At 51.2% G+C, this 25,435-nt stretch overlaps 7 protein-coding genes across 7 annotated transcripts; 5 read left to right on the top strand and 2 right to left on the bottom strand.

Moving 5' to 3' along the window:
- Nucleotides 1–188: 188 nt before the first annotated feature.
- On the bottom strand, nt 189–2,119 carry QC764_403950 (uncharacterized protein; the record flags this gene model as incomplete). The annotated part of the gene is made up of 2 exons (XM_062946693.1): nt 364–2,119; nt 189–304 (listed from the first exon to the last, which is right to left on the bottom strand). Exons 1-2 carry the CDS (start codon nt 1,766–1,768, stop codon nt 189–191), a joined length of 1,521 nt encoding a protein of 506 aa, XP_062800296.1. The 5' UTR covers nt 1,769–2,119.
- Nucleotides 2,120–2,568: 449 nt separating this feature from the next.
- Nucleotides 2,569–3,591, bottom strand: QC764_403960 (uncharacterized protein; the record flags this gene model as incomplete). Its single annotated transcript, XM_062946694.1, has 1 exon — nt 2,569–3,591. One exon carries the CDS (start codon nt 3,589–3,591, stop codon nt 2,569–2,571), a length of 1,023 nt encoding a protein of 340 aa, XP_062800295.1.
- Nucleotides 3,592–5,370: 1,779 nt separating this feature from the next.
- Nucleotides 5,371–6,347, top strand: QC764_403970 (uncharacterized protein). Its single transcript, XM_062946695.1, has 2 exons — nt 5,371–5,904; nt 5,983–6,347. The coding sequence occupies exons 1-2, from the start codon at nt 5,459–5,461 to the stop codon at nt 6,182–6,184; spliced, it is 648 nt and encodes a 215-aa protein (XP_062800294.1). The 5' UTR covers nt 5,371–5,458; the 3' UTR covers nt 6,185–6,347.
- Nucleotides 6,348–8,964: 2,617 nt separating this feature from the next.
- Nucleotides 8,965–9,345, top strand: QC764_403977 (uncharacterized protein; the record flags this gene model as incomplete). The annotated part of the gene is made up of 1 exon (XM_062946696.1): nt 8,965–9,345. The coding sequence occupies one exon, from the start codon at nt 8,965–8,967 to the stop codon at nt 9,343–9,345; it is 381 nt and encodes a 126-aa protein (XP_062800293.1).
- Nucleotides 9,346–11,664: 2,319 nt separating this feature from the next.
- On the top strand, nt 11,665–12,238 carry HST3_2 (NAD-dependent deacetylase hst3; the record flags this gene model as incomplete). Its single annotated transcript, XM_062946697.1, has 3 exons — nt 11,665–11,920; nt 11,978–12,164; nt 12,232–12,238. 3 exons carry the CDS (start codon nt 11,665–11,667, stop codon nt 12,236–12,238), a joined length of 450 nt encoding a protein of 149 aa, XP_062800292.1.
- A 2,831-nt stretch (nt 12,239–15,069) lies between these two features.
- QC764_0064400 (uncharacterized protein) lies at nt 15,070–17,373 on the top strand (the record flags this gene model as incomplete). The annotated part of the gene is made up of 1 exon (XM_062940555.1): nt 15,070–17,373. One exon carries the CDS (start codon nt 15,070–15,072, stop codon nt 17,371–17,373), a length of 2,304 nt encoding a protein of 767 aa, XP_062800291.1.
- A 270-nt stretch (nt 17,374–17,643) lies between these two features.
- On the top strand, nt 17,644–18,072 carry QC764_404002 (uncharacterized protein; the record flags this gene model as incomplete). Its single annotated transcript, XM_062946698.1, has 1 exon — nt 17,644–18,072. The coding sequence occupies one exon, from the start codon at nt 17,644–17,646 to the stop codon at nt 18,070–18,072; it is 429 nt and encodes a 142-aa protein (XP_062800290.1).
- Between the last annotated feature and the right edge of the window lie 7,363 nt (nt 18,073–25,435).

Below are 25,435 nucleotides of genomic sequence, written 5' to 3'. Positions count from 1 at the left end.
CTATCACTGATCAATGCCAGACAATAAGGGAAACTCACTCCAAAATTCATGTTCCATAATGGTACATCTGCTCCGGAACTCTTCCTTGTCAGGCCGACACCCACCGATGCCCCAAGATTGAGACTACCCTGGAAGCCGTTCTGAAAGCCTCCACAAGCCATGCAAGTCGTAGCTGCCCACCATGTTAGTCAAAGCCAATCGTGAATCAGCGTCTTTTGGGGAAGGGCAGACAAACAAGTGATTGTCTTTAAAGACGCAGACAAAGTTGGCGCTTTCGCAGTCAACTCAGCAGCAAAGCCCGTTTCTATAAGAGTGTTAACTGAGATGATATCTTCACACCAGTGGAGAGAACTGTTTACTTACCAACAACACTGACTTCCATCCCGATCGAGCCCTTAAGGAAAGCCGAAGCGCGAGCTTCAACATTTGCGTCCACCTTCAGGGGCTGCTCCTCAAACGTGATCTTCCAACCGCTCTTACTCATTCTGGCCTCATTCAAAAAGTCAAGCTTGGCAGTTGATCCCTTGGGCAGGCTAGCCGTGCCCCCCAGGGTGACGCCAAGACTCCCCTTCAGCTCACCAAGCTCAGCACCTAAAGAGATAGCTACTGTTGGGCCCAGAGTGAGCACACCAGGGATAGCAATACCCGCAGGCGAGAACTCAAAGATCGGAATACTCTGTGACAAGGCAGCCCCGTTCAACACACTGCCTTGCGCCTTCAGAGCAACAATGGCAGTGGCCGCCAGCTCGTCGGACAAAGAGATCTCCACGTTGGCCTCGGATAGCTTGAACGCCTTGGCCGCGAACCTTGCCTCAATGAGCAATGACCCGGTCGTAAAGCAGTTGACACATGTAGCTGAAGCGTCGATTTGGTCCCGAGAGAGCGAGATCGTCTTTGCCGTGAGATTCGACTCGAATGGAATCGAGAAATCGGGGTTAAAAGCTGGGTCGAACGGGTTCACCTCACCTAGCACAGGAACGGTAACAGCTGGAATCTCCTCGACCTTCTCCTTAGCTTTCCCGATGACCTTGTCGGCGGTCTCTTTGATCTTTTTTCCGACCTTAGTAAACCCATCTTTGATTTTGTTCCACGCATCCTTGAAGAACTGCCTCTTTTCAATCTTACTGGGAGGGACCGCCGGTCGGCCGACGGTCAAGTCAAAAGTATGTGCCGCTTTCTTCCACGTTGTTTGCTCAACACTCAAGATAGCAGTTTTCTTCTTGTCATTATAGATCAGCCCAGTGACATTGTAGATGATACGCTCGGTGTTGTTGCCACAAACACCATCACCAACAAGCAGGAAGAAGTGGTTGTCAGGCTTCTTGTTGACCCACTGCCATATATCTTCCGCTTCGTCAAAGTCGGCTTCCTCGGAAAAGGTAAGCTTCAACTCGCCGTCGGTCTGGGGACAGCTGACTTGGGTGATGAGGTCGTCGATGAGCTCGAGGTTCACGAGATTTTCGTTTTCGCCGGCGGTCTCGATGCGAAGCTTGGCGATGGTGCCGTCCTCGCCAGACCAGTAAAAAGTCTCTTCGGACTTGAGCGAAAAGGCAGCTCGGAGCTCACGTCTGGTATTTACCGGGCGGGGAAAACGAATGGGCTTCAGGATGACAGTGTTGGGTTTCGCCAAGACTGTGTCTTCGATGGATGATGAGCTCACGTCGCGAGTGTCAATGATGGTGTTGGGCGAAACATGTGGAATCGCGCTAGCAAGAGCAGAAATGCTGTGCGCCAAGGCAGCAGCGAAAGGAAGGTGCAGGCGAACCATGGCCTGATGGTTGAAACGAAAGAATTGAAAGGGAAGGAACGACTGTGTATATCTTGAATGGAAGGAAGGAAGGATCGAGGGCGATGCTTTTCACAACACCATCATCCGACACTTGCAACGTTGAGATACCCCGATCTTACTCTAACTACATTGAAAGTAGAGCGGTGCCCAAGTATTAAGCTTGTTTTCAACAGCCGATCCTGTTTGTTCATCATGGGAGCTAAGCGCGCATCTCGGCGTGCCCCTGAGTCGAGATGAAGAATTGAACGCTGCCCATCGGTTGGGCTGTGTGCAGCATGGATATCAGGGTGCCATATCAGGGACGTTGGCCATCCACAGCGTTTATTTGCTGGTGATGCTAGATCCCCTGGATCTGATACGCCCTATGAGACGGGGCATCCAGGATTAGCGGGGCACAGTTTGCCCCCGACTCCTGGGAGCTGCTTGTTTCATCGCTATGATAGGCTGCCCTTTTTCATGTGACACACAACAGGGTCTTGTTCGCTGCAACCCAACCCCTGAGGCAGATCGCTATGGTAAGACTTTTTAGTTGTTTTCGGTACCTCAACCGGCAGGTGTCAAGAAGTTGACTGCCGTCCGATGTCACCATGAGGCTTGAATTCTCCGAGTAAGGCTTGGACACGATCATTGACCATGATAAAAACACCTAGCCAGGCTTGGCTTATCGGAATTGAGGTATGCCCAAAGTACATTCCCAATCATGTTCGGTACCTCTGTTGCGATTGCTACCTATCTACCTATTCTAACTGAGATCACTCTTTGTGCCAACTTTCTCTATCCTACAACTTCACCATCTTCTTTTCCTCCGGCTCTCCGCCAAGCATCATCCAGGACCCAGTAAGAGATACCCACCCTTCCTCTTCTTCCTTTTGGTCTTCTCGCACCATAACAGGCACCCATCCCTGAGCCTCATCCTCGGAAAAGTCGAGGAAACCATCATATTCACATCCGCTTTCCGATCCCACGCTCAACTCACAATCACTAGCCGAATCCAGTAGCAAGAGCTCAGGTGGTTGCAAGTACGGAATCTCTTCCACCAACGGGGTTTTGAAGCTGACCCGTTTCTTGATAGTCTTCTTCGGGGTGCGTCGTTGTACTGTTCTAATCGTATAAGCCGGCTCCGCACGAATGATATCCTCCATTCTCATTCCCTCACCCTCCTCGACAGTTGGAGCATTCCAACGTCTGTTTTCCCTCCACAAGTCGCTGGGCAGGATTTGCTCTCCAAAGGCCAGTTCCTTGCCATCTTTCACAGGATCATCAAGCGTCACGACTCTCCCACTGCCCCTGAATCGAGGTTCCTTTCTCCACACCGTTGCATTTCCTCTCTGCACCATTCTCCCACCCTGAAATCTTGCCTTCTCCGCCTGTCGCTGCTTAACTCGTTCTTTCTCTTCATCCTCCTCTTGCATAGCTCCTTTCATTTCCTCCGGCACACCCCGACAGTCAAACTTCAGCCACCAAACCGTCTCCTTTACCGCCTTGTTCTCCCTTTCCTTCTCTCCTGTGAGTTTTGATGAACTTGAGCTGAGAGCCTTGACATCGCGTAAGTGGCTTTTCTTCGCGGCGCAATTGCTCGGCCAGGGGCTACCTAGAGGAAAGTCCCCGGAGATAACAAGGCGCTTGTGCGGTAAGAGGACGAGCGTAGTATCTCGCTTGACTTGTGACTGATTGTCGTGTCTCCAATGTTCGCCACCGTTGACTGGGACTTCGGGACAGGGAGCTCGATGTAGGTATTGGTAATCAGGTAGCCAGTTCGTCAGAGTTGTTCGGTATGCTACGTAGCCGTTGGATAGGGCCATATGTGCTACGTAGGCATCTGCTTGACGTTGTGAATTTTGATTGTTGGTCCCTAATGCTAACTTTGCTGCGATCAGGGGTTGCCCCTTGGTGCCGAGGTGTGTTGTTGACATGTTTATTTGGAGTTTATGACTTGGTTATGTAATGGCGATTGTGTTGTTATGGCGAGATTAAAAAGTGCGTAGCTGATATGTTTCGACTGGTACACAAAATGAGTTGAGTAAAATATGTCCAGCAAAGGAAAACAAAAGTCTATCGTGGCTGTATATAACATTCTGTCAGGCCATCCGGAACTCGGAATCAACAGCACTTTTTCTTGTTTTCCAGGTTTTTCTGCCGACCTGTTTTGCATCGCTTGATTTGCAGGTCACTAGAGATGGCCTTGTGGAGGTCATTCGTTGGACTGGCAGAGCACAACTAGGTTCAGTCCGAAGGGCATCTTGTGTTAGTCACGCCGCATGGAATTTTTAGCCCTGGCCTCTTGGTGGCCTCCCTCTGGTCTGATTATCGCCGAGCTTTTCATAACAGTGGTGCGGCGCAGCAGATCTGGGGACATGCGGGTCGGGCCCGAACGAGGGTACTGAGCTTTTAATGGGTCACCTCGGAGGTGGCACCCCAACGCAACTGGTCTTAACGGGAGATCAGGCTTTGGGCTAGCGTAGAGAGGTCGAGTTGATGGGCCGTTCTGGGAGGAAAGTGACATGGGGTACCTAGAATGCAAGAATTCTGAATATCAAGATCGAAGACAAACTATAACCTGAAACCTATATAGCTATGACTCATTTTCCGACTTGAATATACCATCTTCTTTGATTGTGGTTGGTGAATTGTTCTTCTTACTCGGTCGCTGCTGGTGGTGGTACTTGGGGATTACTGGGAAGATAACTTGCAAGTAGTAAATGGGTTCCAAAAAGTCCCCGCTATGATAAATAGACAACAACCAACAACCCGAGGTAACCTTCTCGAACACCTCTCCCTAGCTTGCTATAAAAGCTTCATTATAAATTTGAAAGGCTGGGATGAAGACCTGGAACGTTTGAACTAAGGATATCTAATACTTGGATAGTGGCTAGGAAAAGTTTAAACTAAGACTTTGTAATGCTTGGATTGTAGACAGAAAGGCTTAGAATAAGCTTTTTAATGCTCGGATAGTGGATAGCAGAAGCTAGAATGAGGGGTATTTATAATGCTTAGATAAGTAGAAAATAAAAGCTAGAATACTACTAACGATTGAATCTGCGCCCAACTATACCTATCTATTTACCTTAGGTATTTACCAGAATCAAGCGTTTTTAAGCCTGCTTTTCAGCTCGTTTCATCATTAAATGCATCCACTGCTTTCAACATTTAGGATTCTACCGCTCAGACCAGCTCTCCCAGAGGTCTGCCCACAAGCTAGATTCGACTAAACACTAGAAAAACTGCAACCCCAACCGAAAACCCTAGCCCTAACCCGTGAGGATTGAACTGAAGGGAATGGACATTCCCACTTAAAAGACTACACCCAAAACCATATTCACGACTGGAATGAGAGCCGGAATCCCCGGTAGCGCGGAGACCAAGGGGTAAAATGTCTCATTTTGCATGCCCGATTTAAACAAGACGCGTACAAGAGCATCGTCGACAAGAACCTACAGCGGGGGTGTGTAGTGAAAGGGTGAAGGTTGGTCGGGGGTATTGAGGGGTCAATCTCTTGGCATCTGGTGGAGGCTGGCCCGGCCTGCAGGTGACAGGGGACAACACCTTGCAGAGCCGACCCCGCCTTTAACCTCATCCCGCGCCATCAACGACACCAAGAACGACACCGTTTCCGGACAACTCAACTGCGTAATTAACTTCTTTTACTTCCATAACCGCAAGCCTCTCACAATGCCTGGCTCTTCCCTTTGGCTTCTGCCTCCACTGACGCATCCCCTCTACTCCATCCTCACGAAGCTCATCAGTTCGACCCTCCCCTCCAAGTGCCCCTCCGAAGCTGCATCATCTCCTAAAGTCAAACCGCACTTCTTCTCCCCCCACATGACCCTGACCAGTGATGTCCCTCCCTCTGTCTACGCGTCCGACCCACAAGCATGGCTCGACTCGATCCCCTTCCCTTCTGCCGAACACGTCAAGGTCCGTTTCGGCAAGGTGAAGAGTCAGGATGTTTTCTATAGGCGGTGTTACATATCTGTCGGGTACGAGGGCGTCAAAGACCTTGCGGGGGTTTCGAGGGCGAGGGGAGTGTTTGGGGAAGAGGACGAACGGGGCGAGAAGACGAAGGAATGGTTGGAGTGGTGGAGGAAGCAGTTTGGGCCGCATGTTAGCTTGATGTAGTAAGTCTTTATCGCTTGTTTTGGTCTTTTTTGCATAGGGATAGCGAATGGCTGACATGCATGCCATGTGGGAAACAGCGGTGATGTACCGATTACTGAGGAGAAAATGAGAGAGGTAAGTCGAATAATTGTGGATGCCGGGGTCGCTTTGCCGGATGATGGACAGGCTGCGAGCGGAGAGAGAGGGATGTACGATGGCTGGGATGGTGGTGTGGTATGGCTGGTTCCATCGGATGGACCGATTCAGGAGTGGAAGCCAATCGCAGTGATAGAATTATAGTGCGGGTGTAAAAGGTCAGCTGGGGAAGTGAACGATTCATCTAATATAGGATCTAAAGAAATCTTTGTACAGGGCTATCCACGATAGCTCTACTCACTGTCTGTTGTCATATCCAAGTCTTTCCTTATCTACATATCTAACTTCCCGGGTTTCTCACCTTTCCAATTGCTACTATTTAGTAAATACAAACATGCTTCGTGTATGATGGCACGATCCAATCACTATCCTCTCTAAACGAGAATAATATTTCCTAAGTCCTACCTATGGACCGACGTATAGTTAACCCACCCAGTAAAGGGAATATATCTGGCATGCTGAATAACTACGCACTTATGCGTCTGTAGTGGTTAATAGGAAGCTCGTTACAGCGCGATTCTGGTGTTAGGTATATGCAGACCGCCTGCCCAACTGCACTAGGGATTCAAGCATGCTTGGAGATTTGTCTATGGGGTGGTTTTGGAGCGATGGGTGGGCGGGATGCTGTAAGCGAGATGGAAAGGAAAGCACAAAAGCAGTGAGTGTGGTGTGGCATTGTCAGAGATGGGCTGGTTTGAATAATTCAAAACTAAGGACCGTATCTCTCTCCATAAGGATTACCTGAGATAGGTAGCTGTGGAACAGCAAAAACGAACGCAAGGGACTCTGCCCGAACGGATAAAAAGAGAGTGCTACAAGCCTCCGTGTGCTGTTCCAGAGCTAAATAGAATGTCCTAAATACGTCGTACATCTACGTGATCCCCCAATAGAGTCACACATGTTGGCGAGTCCAGATACATATATATTCTAATGTTTGAGATGTCAGCCGGATCTACATTGTGCAGCACATACATGTTCGATTGGCCTACATGCCATAGATTAACAGGAACCAAGTATGCACTTGGGTTTGCACCTGCATACATATCCAATCAATGGTTAGTTTGAATGGCGGTTCAAAGCCTGAAAATGATGCTTCCATGTGTAAGTACCTAGTTCAATTAGTGGTTCAATGTACCTACCTAGCCGGTGATGGAATGGCTGGTTTTGTAGGTTACCAATTCAGAGCCATCTGTGCCACATTTGGCGCAGTGTCACCTTAGTCACAGGCCATCATTTTAATGACTGGAGATGAGATAAGACGGCCCTCGATTTGACTTGGCTCATCTCATGTACGGGCTCATCTCATTGACCACCTGGCCATCAACAAAATCCTGATTGCGCACCGAATCCTCCACTCCAGTGTTTTCAATGTTCTTTTTTGGTTACGACTCCTCACTACCTGGCCAGGTAGGTATACTAAGGTACTCAGTATTTCAAAGCCTACAATGCTTGGTTTACATCAATATTGGTGTTTTTCGATGTTGAACTCTGGCGAGCGGATGGCTGGCGCGCAGCTCGTGGTATCCGGCATCGGATCCCCGCATATAAAACAGACGTTAGTGCCCTTAGTAACCAATACGGTCGGGTCTATAAAATCTATCTAATTCATGGTAAACAGTGTTTGCACGGGGATTCCATCTGCTTCTCAACAGTTATTTCCCACATCCTCCAAGTACTCCAAAGCTTCCACGATGCATGGGTTCAGGAGCGTTGAGCCAAGAGTAAAGGTACTACGGATCCCTTACCCGTGTGGTAACAATGGTTTCTCCCGCGCTTCCCCGGTCAAAGCTGAACCAAAACGTCCCTTGCGCTATCTTTCAACCGCAAGATGGGATCACGTATTCACATGTTATATCGCTTATTACAAGAAGACATACGGTTTTGCAAGTTTAGTTTCTTGTGTAGCCAGTATCTTACCTCTCCGGAAGCCTTGGAGGCGCACTGCCAAGCACATTTTGACAGACGCGAAGTCCCTCTGCGGTACGATTTTGTTCGATTCCGCCAGTCTACTGCCTACGAGGGAAGGTGTGCAACTTGTTACGGTAACAAGAGCTTGCCAGCCGCTCGCCGATTACACGGGTACCTAAAGAAGGCAAGTTGGGAAAAGCACACCAACGCATGCTTCACGGAATATATTGGCGGGTTGAAACAGAACTCCATTATTTGTCCCCACCTGTAATGCGCCGTGGTTTCCAGCACTGAGCAGGAATGCTGATGGCACCTCCAGGATGCCCACAGCTATCCAGCTCGGAAAGCCGGAACCAAGCCACTACCCAAGAACAGAGGAACTGGAGGGGGCTGCAACCAGAAAGGCAGAAAACGTTGCCGGGGCAGTGAGGACCGAGAATCGTGTGATGCCGAGTCCAGATCGAAACGAAGGCGTTCCTCGTCATCTTTACCATAGTTGGTTAGCAGCCCGAAGAGACAGTTCAGAGTTCTTGTACCAGAGGACTTCGATCCGACGGAAGGCGCCAATCGGCAGAGTGCACCCAGGCAACATCATCAAATCAAACTCCTAGTATCACAGAGGAGAGTGCGGATTCTTCCCGCCCTAACACGCCGCTCTCTTCAGGATTGACATCGATTTCGAGCTTCAGGAATGCTTCTCGGCAACATCCGTATCAACCCCGTTCCCTTGAAGTAATTTCTGTCGACGGGGAGCGTGCAATTGGTTCATGGTCTGCTTATTGGTCAGCCGGTACAATTGCCACGCAACAGCATGCTAGGGATGCCACATTCTATACCACAGCTACGACGGAGTCGCCTGTCACAAACGGTTTCTCGCAGATAGGGCCAGAAGAAAACCATGATGGAGGTTGGTCCTATCTTCCGACCCTTCCGGAGGAGTCTCATTGCGCCGTCTCTCCAAAGAACTCTTCTCAGGCGACGGACCAGTCTTTCTCGAAGCACCAGCAGACACAAGCATGTCGACTTCTCCGCAATTTTCCCTCGCCTCTGCAGAACACATTGACCCTAGCCCTGGAGATAACAAAGCGCCCTTCAAGCAGATTCATACCCTAGCAGTGGAAGATCTCCATGACGAAAGGTCACCCCCGATGATTCCATCTTCAGCTACCTGGTCAGAAGATGTGATGGCAGAATTGTCATCAAGCAGCCTAAAGTCAGTTCTGGGAGAGGGCCGAAGCAAGGCCATCCCTTGTATCCCTAAGACCACGCGAATTGTTATCAAAGCGCGGGGAGGACAGAAGTCAAGCCCTATAGACCACCTCGAAGATGATCTGGCAACACGTCAGTATGGTCCTACGGATAGCGAGGTGGACAATGCCGCCCGCTTTGCTCGATAAATAGGGAGAGGATGTATTTGTGGAAGGGGTTGATGGAACCTGTAGTTGGAAGCCTCAGAAAACCATCAAAAGCAAGGAGCTTACCAAAAAGCCTAATACGGAATATAGAGGGCTATACTGGGGTATAGATGTTCTGCGTGCTACCCGGGATATAGAGGGTGTGTGGTATCTGTTGCGCTGGAAAGGCGGCGAGTGAAAGAACGATTGGATTCACGAAAGTACATTCACCCTGAGTTGATACAGACGCATAGACCAAAAAGGAAGGCGAAGCGGAGGAGGAGAAACTAGAAATCAGTCTTGTGTTGTTAATGCAGATAAACCGAGTAGCAATCCAGGGCAATCTGCTGCGGCAGAAACCGTACCATTGCTTACACTAATTCTTATGATACGCTTTACACGCTATTCCCCAGTACCTATGGAGTTAATATCATGCCTGTGATCACTAGCCTGACAATAAATATTCCGAGCCTTATGCTACTTCACTAAATAGCGCTAGAATGTAGCATAGTGCTCTTTCTGCAACCAAATAGTAGACCATCTTGTGCTGCTAAATTAATGGACTGATGAACTGCTAAAGGTTACGTTCATTTCATGAAGACAAGATATCTAATTTGACCTCCTTAATTTATTTTCGTTGTGGTGGTGGATAGTTTGAGTAGAATGGACTTTGAGTTGTTGATGAAGGCTAGATAGGGTCAAAAGGCCAGAATAACTGTGGGAATTGGTGGCTTGTCTTGACGAGTGATTTGCACCATAATGATCGACCAAAGAAGTGAGAGAGCTCAGGGGCTGCGACCGAGCGGTAGTAGTCCGAGGACAGTCTCGTGTAGTTGTTATCGAGTAGGTAGTCTGGATAGGTGCTGGGAAGTGTTGATTGGACTGGTAGGGGAGGTGGACTTAGGTTGAAGGGGACGGTGACTATGCACCACTGGGTGGGTTGATGGACTTGTAGCCACCGCAGACCTCAGACGGCGACGACAAGTATCTCCACAACCCAAGTTACGGTTCAACTCAGCTCAGCATTAGAAAATAGCTCCGCGACCAGGGCTTTGGCGTCTTCCCTCGGTCATTCATTGGCCTACTGGAAACGTTGTCAGTGACAGCGTTCGGCTGTTAAAACTGGTGCTGTCATCGAGAACGGGGTCTTCCGATGGCGGTTGGTTCTGTACTGGTGAGCCTGAGGTTGCTGACGGTGAACTGTGGTTGACCGGGCAACCGATGCAGATTTGAGGTTGACCCTTACAACCGTCATCCTCGATAAGTCTGCTCTTAGTTGGGCAGAGGCTCGAAAAAATATCGGAGTTACCAAAAAAGTTTGGAAATTCTAGTTGCTAGATCTACTCCCCTTTTAGTTTCTAAGCCAACCAGGTAACATTTGTTTACTGCCCCTGAGAAGGAACGTGCTCAGAAACATTTACTCGACTTTATGCTAACCCTGGCTCTTGGACGGCCACTAGATGTCCCTATGAATTTATCCAAGCACCTGCTTCGTGGGGAGGGGCTATAGGCTATCCCACAGCTGGCCTGACCGAGGCTTGGACACCTAGAGCTTTGGGTATATAATCCCCTCTTCGACCCGTCCTGGACCTCCTCCTTCTTCTTCCCTCATCCGTCGATTTTCGCCTTCCCCAGCCAGTGAGCCCCGGTACTTTATAGAGTCATCTCGTTTTCATCACACAGCCTCCATCTGTAACCACCAGTCGCCGTTCAACGCTACATCGGTGCAAAATGATCACCAACTACACCCAGACGACCACCACCATCTGCAAACCATCGCTAACCTCCTCGGTATCGCATCTAAGATCGTGACACTCGCAGGGGCTGGCATCAGCACAAACTCAGGCATTCCTGTAAATATTACGACCTCTTCTCTTACCTGTACCTCACCAAATCTAGGACTTCCGACCAGTTTTCGTCTGAAAGCAGGGTGGCCGAGAAATGGAAACTGTTTTGGATCCAGAGTCGCTTGCCCAGCCTGCACTAAGATATCCAACGATAGAAAAGCAATAGGGAAACGCGCATCCACAATTGGGAGGCTTCGACCTGATATTGTGCTCTATGGTGAACTGAACCCCCGAGCTGAGTCGATCTCCGCTGTTGTACGGCATGACCAGTCGCTTCGCCTGGACGTCTTTCTGATTATGGGAACAAGCCTCGCGACACACGAGTTTCGGCACCTCATCAGGGATTTCGCAGAGGTCATTCATTAGCGGCGGGTTGGGAAAGTGGTATTTGTGAACCTTACTAAACCAGCCAAGAGCCGGGACAACGTGATCGATTACTGGGTTAAGTGGGACTGCGACGCGGGTAGGAGATTTGATGGAGCGCCAGCCGGCACTTGACCCCTCTACAGCGACCTTTGGGGTTCCTTTGCACCTCCCGCTGCTGGAGAATGCACAGCATCTTTCACGTGGTGGTGCTGGGACGTCAGCAGACGATGTTATCCTGATCTCGAGCGATGATGAGTCTGATGATGATCTTGACGAGGGCCGATCCGATATATATTTTGAGTCACTGGACAGGCTCCTACAAAATGCACGCAACAGGGTGAAATTCGGCCGTGTAACTGGTACAGGTATGTGCTTAGATCTCGCACTTCTCGGCAGGGCAACATGTTGACATATCTGAGCAGGCAAAGGTGTCGACGCTGGTTCCAACGATAGCGACGCGCCAGAGCCCTTGGTTTCCAGCAACGCCGGCCCAGAGAGCCAGGGAGAAGTATCTCTTAACGGAGACAATGATATCCTACTTGATGGATGGGAAGCTGAGGACATTATCGGCGAGGAATTTTACGACGACAAGCCGCATTACCGGGTTCGGTGGAAAGCAACCCTTGAACATGAAAGCCATCTGAAAAATATGGGCAATTTCCTGGCTAAGTGGAAGGCTATAAAGCCTAAGATGGGACACCGGTCTGGCGCGGCCGGGATAATGAAACGTCGAGGACAGCCGCGTAAAATTCCACTAGACTTGGTCAGCTGTATTTAGAGAGAAAATTTGCTGCACCGGCTTGGGTTATCTCAAGTTAATATATTACCCTAATCCGCGCACTAGATCGATGAGGTTATACTGGGTGGATAGGCGGCTTTGGGGATGGGGATGGCCGTTCTTTTCCTTATAATATCGACGTTCACCTCCTTTACTTGGGCAGAGGATCTTTATGGTAGAAGAGCACACTGTAAATTCGGTGTAAATATATAGCGAATGTATGCTTATAGAGTCTGAATATATTCCAAGTACCTTATTCCCTAAGACTTTTCATTGTTTCGCCTGAGAGCGACTTGGTGCTGCCCTATACGACGAGATCCCTTTTTCGCCAGCCTCCTCTGAGGTTATAATTAAGAACTTTGGGCCAGTAGCAGATTACGCCTTTTATGCTGCGGGTGGAGACGAAGCTTACTGTTCCGATTCTAGTGCTGGCGCGATCCCAGTTGGGTAGCGCAGCTGATGGGGAGGGTGATGCAGCCGACTTTGTGAAGAAGGGGCTGGGTATATATGAGAGGCTGCCGCTATTCTGCATGGCGCGGAGGCGGAGGTGACAAGGTCTAAACCACCAGTCTAAAACACGGAATTTTGGGTTACTGCGTGGAAATGATGGGATCTAACTGTATATTTGTATTAGTTCCTCTGCTGGACAGAACGGGGGGATGATGTAATGGTAGGATGGAGATCGGATGGAAAAGACATCGCTTCCACAGCCTTTGCAGGTACGAGGAAATTCGTGTGCTCGCTACTTTCTCTGGTAGACAGGCAGGGGAGAGATTAGGTGGAAAAAACATCACCTCCACTACTTTCGTAGGTAAGGAAGCCTCGTTTCTACATCTGCTCCGATCGACCTGACCACATCCTCTCCCGACATCATAGAGACTTAGAACCATAGTCAGGGAAAGACCTTACGCACAGTTGACCTTCATCCAACACTTATATATAAAGCAGGCGCTGAGAGATTGCGATTCCTTATTCTTCTTTAGGGAAACCAATCGCAACCAGTCAGAGAGATCCTCCACTCAGCGCGAGAGACGCCCGTCGGCTTCACCAAGTAAGAGTCCCATCCCAACCTTCCCTCCTTCCGAATTTCAACCGTAGTTGGTATTCCCTATTGTACTCCTTCCTTCTTCACTTATCACCTCTTGCCGAGTTAACTGGTCACTGCGTTTTGACGAAGGCTTTTGGCAGAGAGCAAACCTTTTCACTTTTTCCATTTTCAACATCACGCAACTACCGTTTGTTCTTGCGCTCGGCGGGGGTTTTTCGCTCGGAAGACGTCCTGCGAATGCCTTTCCACTCGATTGTCTACAAAGCTGGGTTCCTCCTCTTCCACCTTTCTGCAACCAGTTTTTTCCCATTGAAGAGTCAATACTTCTGCCTCTCATTCCTCTGACATCTGTGCTTCGGCCTTCACTCATTTTTTCTACCTATCGCGGTCGCCGATCTCCGTCTCGACTCTGACCTTTGCCCAGTAAGTCAATTCGCCTTGCCACAAATCCAATCCTCACCGCTCACATTGCCATTAATTGCCTGTCGAACCTCTGTTGGGGTTACGTCTTAAAGCACCGCATCGTAAGGTCTTGCGTCCTCCCATATTCCAGTGGTCACTCAGGTACGTAACTATGTGTACCAGCCAGCAGAAACCATCCTGTGACTTGTCTGATTGGTTTGGATCGTTCTGCTAGTTGCTGCCTTTATCTTAGCCCCCTGGTCAAACCCAGTCTTGGATCACGATGCCCAGCCTTTTCAAGAATGTAAGTGTCGGCTTCCTTTGCTAGCCTTTTGTTACTTATCTTCTTCCCTTTTGAGTGTTGGAGGACAGGCTAACGATATATATCAGAGGTTGATGATGCGGAGCGCAAGCTTGCTCGAGATGCCATCGGAGAATTGCGTGACCTTTCCAACGTATCAACCAAGTCGATGGAACTTGGTGTGAAGATCCTCAACCATATCCTGGGCCCCAACGCATATTTCTGTTTCGAGTACACACCAGGAGAAAACTACGTCATCCCATCCCCATCTGCGGCCTTTAAGGTCTGTATTTTCCAACAGGTTCATGGTGTTTGGACCGTCACTATGCTGTTAAAGGGCACGTCCACTGCTGAGACCTTTGATAGTCTTGGCGATGGGGCTTTGATGGACCTGGATAACGAACATAGTCGCCGCCATCTGGAGCTAAAGACATATTTGAAGGATGTTTTGCACATTCAGCAGGTTCAAGACGTCAGCCTGTATTCATGTCATCGATAGGCGGAGAGCAGGGCTCTGGTAAAGAAGGACAGGCTGCTGGTGGCGTCTTTATTCACTTCTCATTCTGCTCCAAAAGTAGCACCAGGCTATCATCTGCCACAAACAAAGCAGAATGCCCGTCTCTTCCCACACTTCTGCCAGGCTATGAAAAGGGGAGGAAGGGGAAAAATGAATGTTCGGCGGGGTTTAGCTGGCACTCAAGGGGGGTGGTTAATATCACAGATAATGATGGATGGATGAGGGGGCGGCAGGAGCAGGGATTGGTGAAACAACAAGAAATGGCTAGCTGAGAATGTATCCAAAAGATGTGAGCATTTTATCCATGTTGGTGACGAGGGTTGGAAAGGATGGACAAGCGGTAGCTCGGAACTTGCCGGTTTTGCCGCGCGTGTCAGAAACAATTCTGGGTGCACGTTCCTTCGGCAACTTCACACTTTCGAATCCAATCGTTCCACCGTCAAGAACGCCTTTTTCTACACATTCGCAATGGCCGACGAGCTTGCCAGACTACGAGAGGCTCTTGCGCAAGCTAAGCTCCAGGCTTCGGAGCAACAACGCCTGCGCGAAGAAGCGGAGAATCGCGCCTTCGATGAGCAACGCCGACGAGAAGAGGAGCAACGCCGACGAGAAGAGGAGCAACGCCGACGAGAAGAGGAGCAACGCCGACGCGAAAAAGCTGAAGAGATTGCAAGAAAATCGCAGCTACAAGCACTGGAGGGTTATCTTGAGACCTGTCACTCTCTCAGTCTTGCTATCCAGGTCGTCACCGACCGTTCTCTGACCACCCAAGGTGACACGACCAATCCCGTCGGCCGTCTTTACCCCCAACGAATCGCTGAATGGCACGACTTTCCAGCAAGGCAAGAGGAAATATGGAAACAGCTCTCCATCCCGTCCTTCGCCGATAACCCTGTGTTCCCATCCCAACACCAGATGGCCTATGTTGAGTCTTTGATCAACCCGATCAGCAGCGAGCAAGGCCTTCGCTCCTTCGAGCGCGACACCGTCGAGAATGCAGTACAGAAGCTGTTTGCTGCAGTATCCGAAAACACGCAGCTCCGAGACTCCCTTGGCCTACGGGGAACCGTGATGTTCGAGAGCCACACGAATCTCGGCACCGTCGACGACACACTTTCCAAGCCTCTCGAGCGCATGTCCCTTGCCGGGAGCCATGCCACAGATACACCCCTCACAACGACCGCAGCGATCCGAAAACCGCGTCGCGGCGCGAAAGGGAAAGGCAACCGAGCGGACCAGTTTTGCATATACAGGACGGCAGACGGCGCCAACATCCCGGCGATGGCCATTGAGTACAAGGCGCCACACAAGCTAAGCCAGGATGAAATTGTTACCGGGTTGGCGTCTGATATCCAACCGAGACGAGACGTGATCAACAAGGACTGCGAGGGCTTTGTCCTCGCGTCGAGGGCGCTCGCCGCCGCTGTCGTTACCCAACTCTTCTCCTACATGGTCGGCAAGGGCATGCAGTATGGATACGTCTGTACGGGACAAGTCTTCGTCTTTCTCTATATTCCAGACGATCCCGCCACGGTCTTCTACCACGTGTGCGTGCCGAATTTGGATGTGATCGAGGACGACGAGAACAGACTTCATCGCACGGCTGTCGCGCAGGTCTTCGCCTTCATACTCCAGGCCGTCCTTACGCCACCGCCCCCACAATCCTGGCACGACGCCGCTGAACGACTTGACATTTGGGACGTGGAGTTCGAAGATGTGCTGAGCAAAATCCCAGTGACAGTTCGCAAGGACAAAGAACACGCTTCCCCATACAAGCCTCAGCGCTGGCGCGGCTTTACTCGCTCGCCAATTCGGACTCGATTAAGTTGCAAGCAGGCCAGCATCGAGTCCGGTCTACCACATGAGGACGATGATGAACCGCCACCCCCTTCACCGACGGCGGATCGGTTGACTCGTTCTGGCAGGAAACCTGCGACATCAGGCGCCTCTGGCGGCGCGGTCGCCACATCGGACGCAAGCTCTGGAAAAGGAGGTGGCGGAAGGGGAAGGCGGCCAGACATACAAGACCGAGCGTACTGCACCCATCAGTGCCTTGTTGGGCTTGCACTTGGCGGCCCGATAGACCCGTCCTGTCCGAACGCCCCTTATCATAAACCAGGCCACATTAGCCGCGTCGACTTTCTGCATCTTCTTCGTGCACAGCTGGCCGGTGACCGCGGCCGTGACGCCGACTCCGCACCGCTGTACCTGGCGGGAGCTGTCGGGTCGCTCTTCAAGGTCCGACTGTCCACCCACGGTTACACACTTGTTGCCAAGGGCGTCGAGTCAGCAAATCGTGGCCGCCTACAGAATGAGGAGAAAATTTACAATCAGCTCTCTGTTATCCAGGGGAGGCACGTTCCGGTATGTCTCGGTCTAATAGACCTGGTCCTCCCATACTACTGCGATGGCCGTGTTTCCGAGCACTTCCTGCTGCTTAGTTGGGCTGGGCAGCCACTGTCCAAATGCGTCGACCGGATCGACAAGGTGGTTGCCGTCGACGCAATCGCCATCGCCTATACCGAACTTCATCGGCTCCGAGTTTTACACTGCGATGCGGAATTACGCAACGTCATGTACAACCGAAATATTATGGTCGTTGACTTCGAGAGAGCAGAGGTCCGCAGTCGCCAGCCTCTTGGCCCGCTCAGCCCAAACGGCCAAAACCGGAAGAGGAAGAGGGAACTACCACAGAAGAAATGCAAGGATCCTTTCACAGAAGAACTACAAAAGGTTGTGAGAGACATCTCGGGATATTTCGGGCAAAGTTGAAATCGCGGCGCTGGCGACATGAGCGCAGCCCAACGGGCCGATCCAGGGGTCCACTGTAGCTTGTCAGGTTCGGAAACGGAGAGAATTAGGGCCAGTGGTTGGTTAGGCCGTGCTGAATTGAGATGATTCGTTCCCTGTATCAATATTACTCTGATAGGAGATGTCGACAAACCAGGCAGGAAGTGATAGCATGTTGTCTTGACAGACGTGCCGAATATTTAATCTCACCGGTATTATTTTTCCGTGTCACCTGCTGAACTTCTCTACATTATGATCTCCTTAGATTGGGGATCCCGAAAGCAAGAAACAGGTAATTCGCAGGTAGGGCACAGTCCGCTACTACACTGCGCCAAGTCGGCGGTTGAAATATGTATCCACTACAATGGACCGGGTAAAGACATTGGACTAACTGAGTTTGACAGCTGGAATTACGAGGGTGATGACAAACCGGCAGACCTAAAGAAAGGGCATGTATCTGATGAAGGAGATTTCATCAATAGGGCAAAGAAGAAATTCACGCCTTATTACCAGCTATTAGTCCCATGGGTCAATAGACTACGGAGGAAGGTATTTCCGAGCGGTGAGAGGTGGAAGAAGCCACAACCAAACCTGTATTTCGAGATGAGGAAGATCCCTTCCGAAGCGGTGGCGGAGAAGGTGGAAGAAGCTGGCCACAACCAAACCTGTATTTCGAGATGAGGAAGATCCCTTCCGAACGAAGTCTGTGATACCGAAAAGAAGAAGAAGAGATACAGTCTTGGTGTTTCCAAACGCGTATTTTATCCTTCCTCGCGTGGCCCGTGCCCTTGTTGGCCTCAGGCCATCGCCAAGTCCTCCGATATCCTCCTGGCCAGTGGCCTTCCTTTGATAACCGCCATGCCTCTGTTTGCCTGCCTCACTTTGAATGAGAGGTTCTCAACGTGCAGTTACCCCTCCTTGCGGTAGTATCGGCGGTGTTGTTGGGCATGGTTGCAGGTAGTTGGCTTTTGCCGTGTGACACCATCTCCCCCCTTCTCATGCTCGCCCTCGAGCCTGATGATGGCTTCATGCCTCCAGGCGTGAGTCCTTTGGCTTGTCAGGGTATTGAGCGTGGAAGGTTCGTAAAGCTGTCTTGGCTCCATCGCTGTAGAAATGATCGAAAGGTTCCCACGTCCAATGTTTCCTTTGAGGCCAACCTTCCCACTTGACCAGATACTTAACTTCTTCACCCATCGTGGTCGAGTCCATCCTTTTCCACTTGATAGTCTTCTGCCTCTACCGGCTCAGCTTCTCGCAGGACCTGGTCTGGGTCAGGCAGTGCCTGTCCGCCAGCGCGATAGGGCTCGATGGGGAGACGTGGAAGGTATTGTGGATTCGCCAGTGCTTGGGGAGAGTCAGTCGGACAGCGGTAGGCGAGATCACCTTCTGGATTTTGAACGGGCCTAACATCTTCTTATCCAGCTTTGGAGGGTCGACGGGTCTTGATGTGCCTGGCGTTAAGCATCACAAGCTGATCCTGTTCAAACAAAGGTGCTTCTTTTCTCTTCGAGTCTGCCCACCGCTTCATGCGCTTGCGGGTGTCTTCCAGAGAATTCTGCGCTTCCTTGTGAACTTGGGTCATCCAGTGTGCGTATAGCCGGCTCGAAGGGTTGTGAACGGTGGTGTTCGACGAGGGGTTATTGGAGGCAGGGTGGTAACCGTAGTTGGCGAAGAAAGGCGACATGCCTGTTGGTGCCTTACGGGCGTTATTGTACGCGAATTCTGCCATGGGAAGTAATTCATTCCAGTTAGCCATCTCGTAGTTGACAAAGGCGCGGAGATACATCTCTAATTCTTGGTTCACGATTTCTGTCTGTCCGTCTGTCTGAGGATGGAAGGCTGTACTCATACGGCTATTGATGCCGACGAGCTTCAGGAAGTCCTTCCAAAGGTGCGCGGTGAAGCGTGAATCGCGGTCAGAGATGATATCTGCCGGCACGCCGTGGAGTCGCCAGTATTCGCGCGCGAAAATCCGGATCAGGTCGTCAGTTTTCTTCGCTTCCACACGTAGAGGGATGAAGTGTGCCATCTTGGTGAACATATCCACGATGACCCAGATCGAGTCACACCCGGAGGATAGTGGAAGATCCGTAATAAAGTCCCATAGAGATCGCTCTCCACGGCTTCCACGGAATCTCCATTGGTTGGAGCAACCCGAAGGTGCCATGGCGTGGGTGCTTGTTCTGTTGACATTCTCTACATCCTCGTACGTACTCGCGAACTTCCTGATCCATACCTGGCCACCAGAAGTTGCGTCGAATAAGGTCGATAGTCCTGTCCATGCCTAAGTGGCCTGCGACGACGGAGTCGTGCTCAGATTCGAGGATCTCTTTTCGCAGTGCTGGGTCGCTAGGGATCCTCAACAGGTTGTTGTGGTACAGTAGACCGTGGTCCTCGTGCTCATTCTTAGGCGGTACTGCTAGATCCTTGGTATAGTCGGTATCTCTGCTAGCAGCTGTCTTGACCCGGGCGAGGAAGTCGTTGTTCCACGCCGGGGCGACTGGTATACTGGCGAGCCTTGCGGAAGAAACCAGGAAAGAAGGTCCTTCGTTTGGCGGTGAAAAGTGGTGATTCTTTTTAGGACCGAAGTGATGGTGGTCCTCATCCCCCCCCTTCTCAGGCCGATACTGATCGAGTCTTGAGAGCACGTCGGCCTTGCCGTTAAGTCGTCGTCAGGCCGATACATGATAATGAAGTTGTAGGCGGCGAGCTCTTGCGCCCACCTTGCCTGGCGTCTATTTAAGACCTTCGCTGTGGTGAAGTATGCCAGGTTCTGATGATCGGAGTACACTTCGATGCGATGCTCTGCCCCTTCGAGGTATCTCCGCCATCTTGCAAAGCAGTCGACTATAGCCAGTAGCTCTTTGTCGTGTACTTCATAGTTCATCTCTGGTTTGGTGAGCTTTCTAGAGTGGAAAGCAACCGGGTGGAGCTTGCCATCGTCCCCCTTCTGGGACATTACTCCACCCAGGGCGAAGTCAGACGCATCCGTCTCCAGGACCGCCAGCTTTGCTGGGTCGAAGTGAGCGAGGATGGGAGCAGTGGTAAAGGCCTCCTTGAGCCTGTTGAATGCTATTTCCATGGCTTGTGTCCACTTCCACTGACGTGCGTCGAGCTTTAGGGATGCCGTGAGGGCTTGGGCAATGGCAGAGAACCCCCTAATAAAGCGTCGATAGAAGTTGGCGAAGCCGATGAAGGATTGGGTGGCCTTGAGTGTGGTAGGTCTCTCCCAGTTCAAGATGCAGTCTACCTTCTCCTTAGACATAGAGATACCATGCTCAGAGATGATATACCCAAGGTACTCAACCTGCCTTGTAGCCCACATACACTTCTTTGCTGAGATGGTGAGGTTATTCTCTTTCAACCGCCGCAATACTTCTTTCGTGAGTCGGTCATGCTCCTCCATGGTCTCGGCGTATATGAGGATATCATCAACGTACGCCAGTACCCCCATGTCGATCAGGTCACTGAGGACTCCATGGACCATGGCTTGGAAGGTGGCTGGGGCATTGATTAGCCCAAAATGCATGACCGTGAACTCGAAAAGACCATAGCGGCAGCGGAAGGCTGTCTTCCACTCATCTCCTTCCTTGATTCGTACGAGGTTGAATCCACTCTTAAGATCGATCTTGGTGAAGTACTTGGCTCCGGCAAGACGATCTTGTAGCTCTCATTGATGAGTGGTAGAGGATACCTGTTGGGGATGGTGATGCCATTAAGTGCTCTCCAATCCACCACTGGTCGAAGGTCGTCTTCATGCGTTCCCTTCTTCTCGATGGAGGCGTCTTTATCCACCATAAAGAGTGGAGCGCTGCAAGGGGACTTGGAAGGCCTGATCTTGCCTTCGGCCAGCATCTCATCCAGCCATGCGCGCAGGAACTTGAGCTCTTTGCCGCTGAGGGCGTAGATAGGCCCCCATGGTGGTGTCTTGCCATCCATCAGGTCGATCGTGTGGTCCCAGGGCTTATGATCAGGTAGCCTTTTGGATATATCATGAGGGACCAATGGTGCCAGGTCCCGGAAGCGTTCAGGAATAGAGCTTCGATCGTCGGTCACGCTGGAGATAATCCTACCGACCTTCCCAAGTACCGATAGGCTAGTGCATCGTTCGCGGCATATGGGAGAGGTAAATACAATCTTCGTAGGGTCTTGGTCGTAGAAGCCAGCTGGTTGGTGTTCTTGGAGCCACCAGTGTGGTAGGATGATATCGCATTCTGCGTCGAGCTTGCTGACTTCGAATTGCAACTTGGTGAAGTGGTCTTCTGAGTGCCTAAGCACCACAGTATCGGTGTACAATGCTTCCTTACTGGCATCTCCTTCTCCAGTAAAGGATTGAAGGTAGAACCCAGGAGGGTGACGGAAGGTCTTGATCGCGAGGCGGGTAGCCACATCCTCCGATAAGACGGGAACGGCACTGCCAGGATCCAAGAGAACGCGTACCGGGTGTTCCCGAGGGCGCGCGTTAGTACCTTCGATGATGCTCATGCTGACGATAGGCCTGTTCCCCACCTTAGGCCGGTGTCGTGGTTGTTCATCTTCATCCTCCTCGCGAGGGCGCTTGACTCCTGCAACGGTGACGCCAGTAGGCCGATTACATCCTGTCGGCGTGGTCAGGCGGCCTAGTGAAAACCCGTCTCAGTGCCAGACATGTCGTCGTCAAGTACTTCGAAGACCGGTGGTTCATCATCATCGTCGATGTGTACCCCAATAGCGTCGATTCGTACTTTCTTTGGAGGTGCTAATTCGTTTTCTTTCTCTTTCTCCTCGGCCTTCCGCTTGACTCCAGCTACCTTGGGAGGAGCTGTGGGAAGGTCGTTACCGGAGACATCCTTTCTTGCGAAGCAGGCGAGGGTATGATGGTTGTTGCGACCGCATCGCCAGCAGGTAGAACCGTCCTTCTTATGCTTATCGACGTTTTCCTGCGAGATCCCTGCCAGGGCTTCCCTGGTGGTTGCCCATTTAATATCTTTTGGATCTGGTCTGGCGCTTGGTGCTTTGGAGGGTGCCTTGTTGCTTCTTGAGGATGGATTTGACGGTTGTTGGGAGCGACTTTGGTGGGGAGGGCCCGACTTCGAGCGCTCCGAGATCGAAGTGGGCGTGTCTTTTCCCGCCCGGTGGCCAACTGAGATGCCAGGGTTGGTGAGCATATTCTCGTAGATGTGGCCAGCTTCCTGGATGGCGTGGAGGAAGTCCTCGTCTGTCTCCGGGACGCCTCCCTGTCTTGAGTAGATCAGTTTGGTGATCTCGTCCGGAAGTGCCTTCGAGATATGGCTCTGGAACGTGGTTCCTGACCACTGGACTACCTCGTTGAGGTCCATGAGCTCGGTCAAATACTGCGAGATATCTCCTTGGTACCGGAGCTCTTGCATCTTGCGGGCGTTGCGGTACCTCTCAGCTGTATCACGGAAGCGTTCTTTGATGGCGGTGGTGTAATTGCTCCAGACGTCCACCAAGCCTAGCCTTCGCACTTGGCTGACTCGCTGTTGGTGCCATACCTGGGCTTTGTCGGTGAGCAGAGACCCAACCCAGTTAATCCTGACCTGGTCGGTGGGGAACCCTGTGGGGTAGGAATCCATATATGCTTCCACCTTGAGCCACCAAGACCTGAATTTGGAGAGATCTCTGCCATCGTAGGCTGGGGGCTTTGCCATATGCACCGGATTGACTTGGACTGGTGCCTGAGAAAATTGACGAATGAGTCGAGTGAGGTCATCTCGGCCCGAGGGACTGGGTGATCGAGGGCGGTTGCGTGAGGCTGGAGGTCCCCTAGGTGGTCCTCCTCCGGCTCCGTCCGCGGGTGGTCGCCTCTCCTGGCGATCCTCGTGGGAGTCATCTGAGTCCGAGTCGTCAGGGTCCGAAGGTGGTTCCCCGTTAGTAGCGACGAATCGTCGTGGGGGAGGCTTCCTCCTCCACCCACCGTTGGGTGGGCGTCATGTACATGGGACCGGCTCGAGAGGACTCGAACTGGATATTGGCTTGTCGAGCTGTACGGCGTGCCTGGGCATCTTGTAGTGCCTGGGTGGTCAAGCGATCTCGCACACGCCGAGTTGAGGATGATACCTTCGATGGCACTGCTACCGACGGTTGCGATGGTCGCGTAGATGCTCGTTGACTAAGGCTACGCCAAACGGAGTCGATGTCGGCATCGGGGTTCTGCTTTAGCTGCGTGCGGAACTCCTCTAGGGCTTCTTCCGTCAGTTTTTTAACCTGCTCTATGACGGTTCGGCCGTGTTCATCCAGTGTAGAGGGGTCAACGAATTTCTTCGCCAGAAGTCCATCGATGTGTTGGTCGCGTTGGAGGGCCCAGATCTCGACCTGCTTATTGAACTTCTTCTGGTACGTAATCTCCTTCTCGAGGGTTAATAGAGCCGCTTGATGACGTTTAGCAGATTCCCGAAGTTGCTCAATAGCCTGCTGCCGCTGGCGCTCATCTTGGGTAATGACCGCGATAGCTCCCCAGATCTCGTCCGCGAAGGTAGCACTGGCGTTTTCGACTTGCTGCCGGAAGTGCTGGATCTGCTGGTCTGAAACTTGGACCCCGAGCTTGACCATATTGGCGCAAATAGTGTATTGTACGCGGATATGCTCGTACTGCTGCTTAAGGCGTGCGAGCTCTTGGCCGTCAATGCGGTCTTTGTGCTGCTGTTGAGCAAGTTGTCGTACACCCTCATAGGTCTCGCTCATACGGCGATGGAGTTCGACGATCCAGGGTGCTGGATCATGAATAGCACCAGGCAAAGGCTGGATATCGGTGGGGTCGCTCATAATGGCTTCAAAGTCCTGAGGCGAGTAGAGTGTAAGCTCCATGTGGTCGTTGACCTGAATAGGCTCGGCTGACGGGGAGCGATAGTCCGACATGTTGTAGGTAGAGATAGACGCGTTGTCGAGTTCTTGTAAATTTCGAGCGGTCGCGTGCGTAGGTGACGTCGTGGCTGGTGATGTCGGGAGAGGAATATGAGCGGCGTAGCCGGGAATGAAGGGTCGCGGGATGGGCGACGCGTTGAAGGAGTATTCTCCTGTAGTGAAGTCCGAGTCTTCGTCGTCGTCAACCCAAGGGTTGCAAGGTAGTGGAACGAAGCCTTCAACGATATCTGAGGGTGGAGCTGATGATGATGTGGTGGACATCAACAAAGGAGGAAAGCGGGGTAAGTGGTGATAGCGCGTATGGTGTTGTAGTGTGTTGTTTGTCGTCTTCGATTGTTTGAAGATTATATGTGACAAGGGCTGTAATATCAGGGCTTGGAACTCATGGTTCAATTCAGGCTAATAATCTTCAATGGCCTCGAAGTCTGTGATACCGAAAAGAAGAAGAAGAGATACAGTCTTGGTGTTTCCAAACGCGTATTTTATCCTTCCTCGCGTGGCCGTGTGCCCTTGTTGGCCTCAGGCCATCGCCAAGTCCTCCGATATCCTCCTGGCCAGTGGCCTTCCTTTGATAACCGCCATGCCTCTGTTTGCCTGCCTCACTTTGAATGAGAGGTTCTCAACGTGCAGTTACCCCCTCCTTGCGGTAGTATCGGCGGTGTTGTTGGGCGCGCCTCCCAGGGACGATGAGCCCTTTGAAATGCTGATGAGCTCTCTAGCCGAGTATGATCATTTCGCTCTCGTCGTTCTCCCGTCTTTGCAACTTGCAAGAGCTAACAATATTCTGACTAGGTTATACTCTAAAGGGGAATACCCAGACCTTGTTATAATCTTCGGATTGGATATTGATGCTCATCGCACTTGTTGTGGGCGCAGGTTCGGGCTGGTGCAGCGCTGTCCCTATTCACGGTTACCACCAATTGGACGATTCGCATTTAAACAAAATTGTAGATTGCTACCAGAGGCAAAGAGGTTTGATTGATGGGTTTGGCGGTTATCAAACCTTAGCCCCCAATCGATGACCTTCCATATTCTGGATGCTGGCCTGACGACAGGTGGGGGCCAGTTGGTGCTTGTCCCGACAGAAATTGTCAACAGGATGGAACAAATTAAGGAAAATGCTACCAATTAATGCATTGGGTTATCGTGGAGCTAATGAAGTTCTTGACTATAGTATCCC

Source organism: Podospora pseudoanserina, chromosome 4 (assembly GCF_035222485.1).
Source record: "Podospora pseudoanserina strain CBS 124.78 chromosome 4, whole genome shotgun sequence".
Taxonomy (NCBI): domain Eukaryota; kingdom Fungi; phylum Ascomycota; class Sordariomycetes; order Sordariales; family Podosporaceae; genus Podospora; species Podospora pseudoanserina.
Note: the sequence above shows the minus strand (reverse complement) of the source record. Positions and strands in the feature narration are given on the sequence as shown.

Bases quoted from the DNA above. Each gene is read 5' to 3' on its own strand.
- QC764_403970 (XM_062946695.1), top strand. From the start codon at position 5,459: ATGCCTGGCTCTTCCCTTTGGCTTCTGCCTCCACTGACGCATCCCCTC. The intron at 5,905-5,982 runs GTAAGTCTTTAT...TGTGGGAAACAG, and splicing joins CCGCATGTTAGCTTGATGTA to CGGTGATGTACCGATTACTG.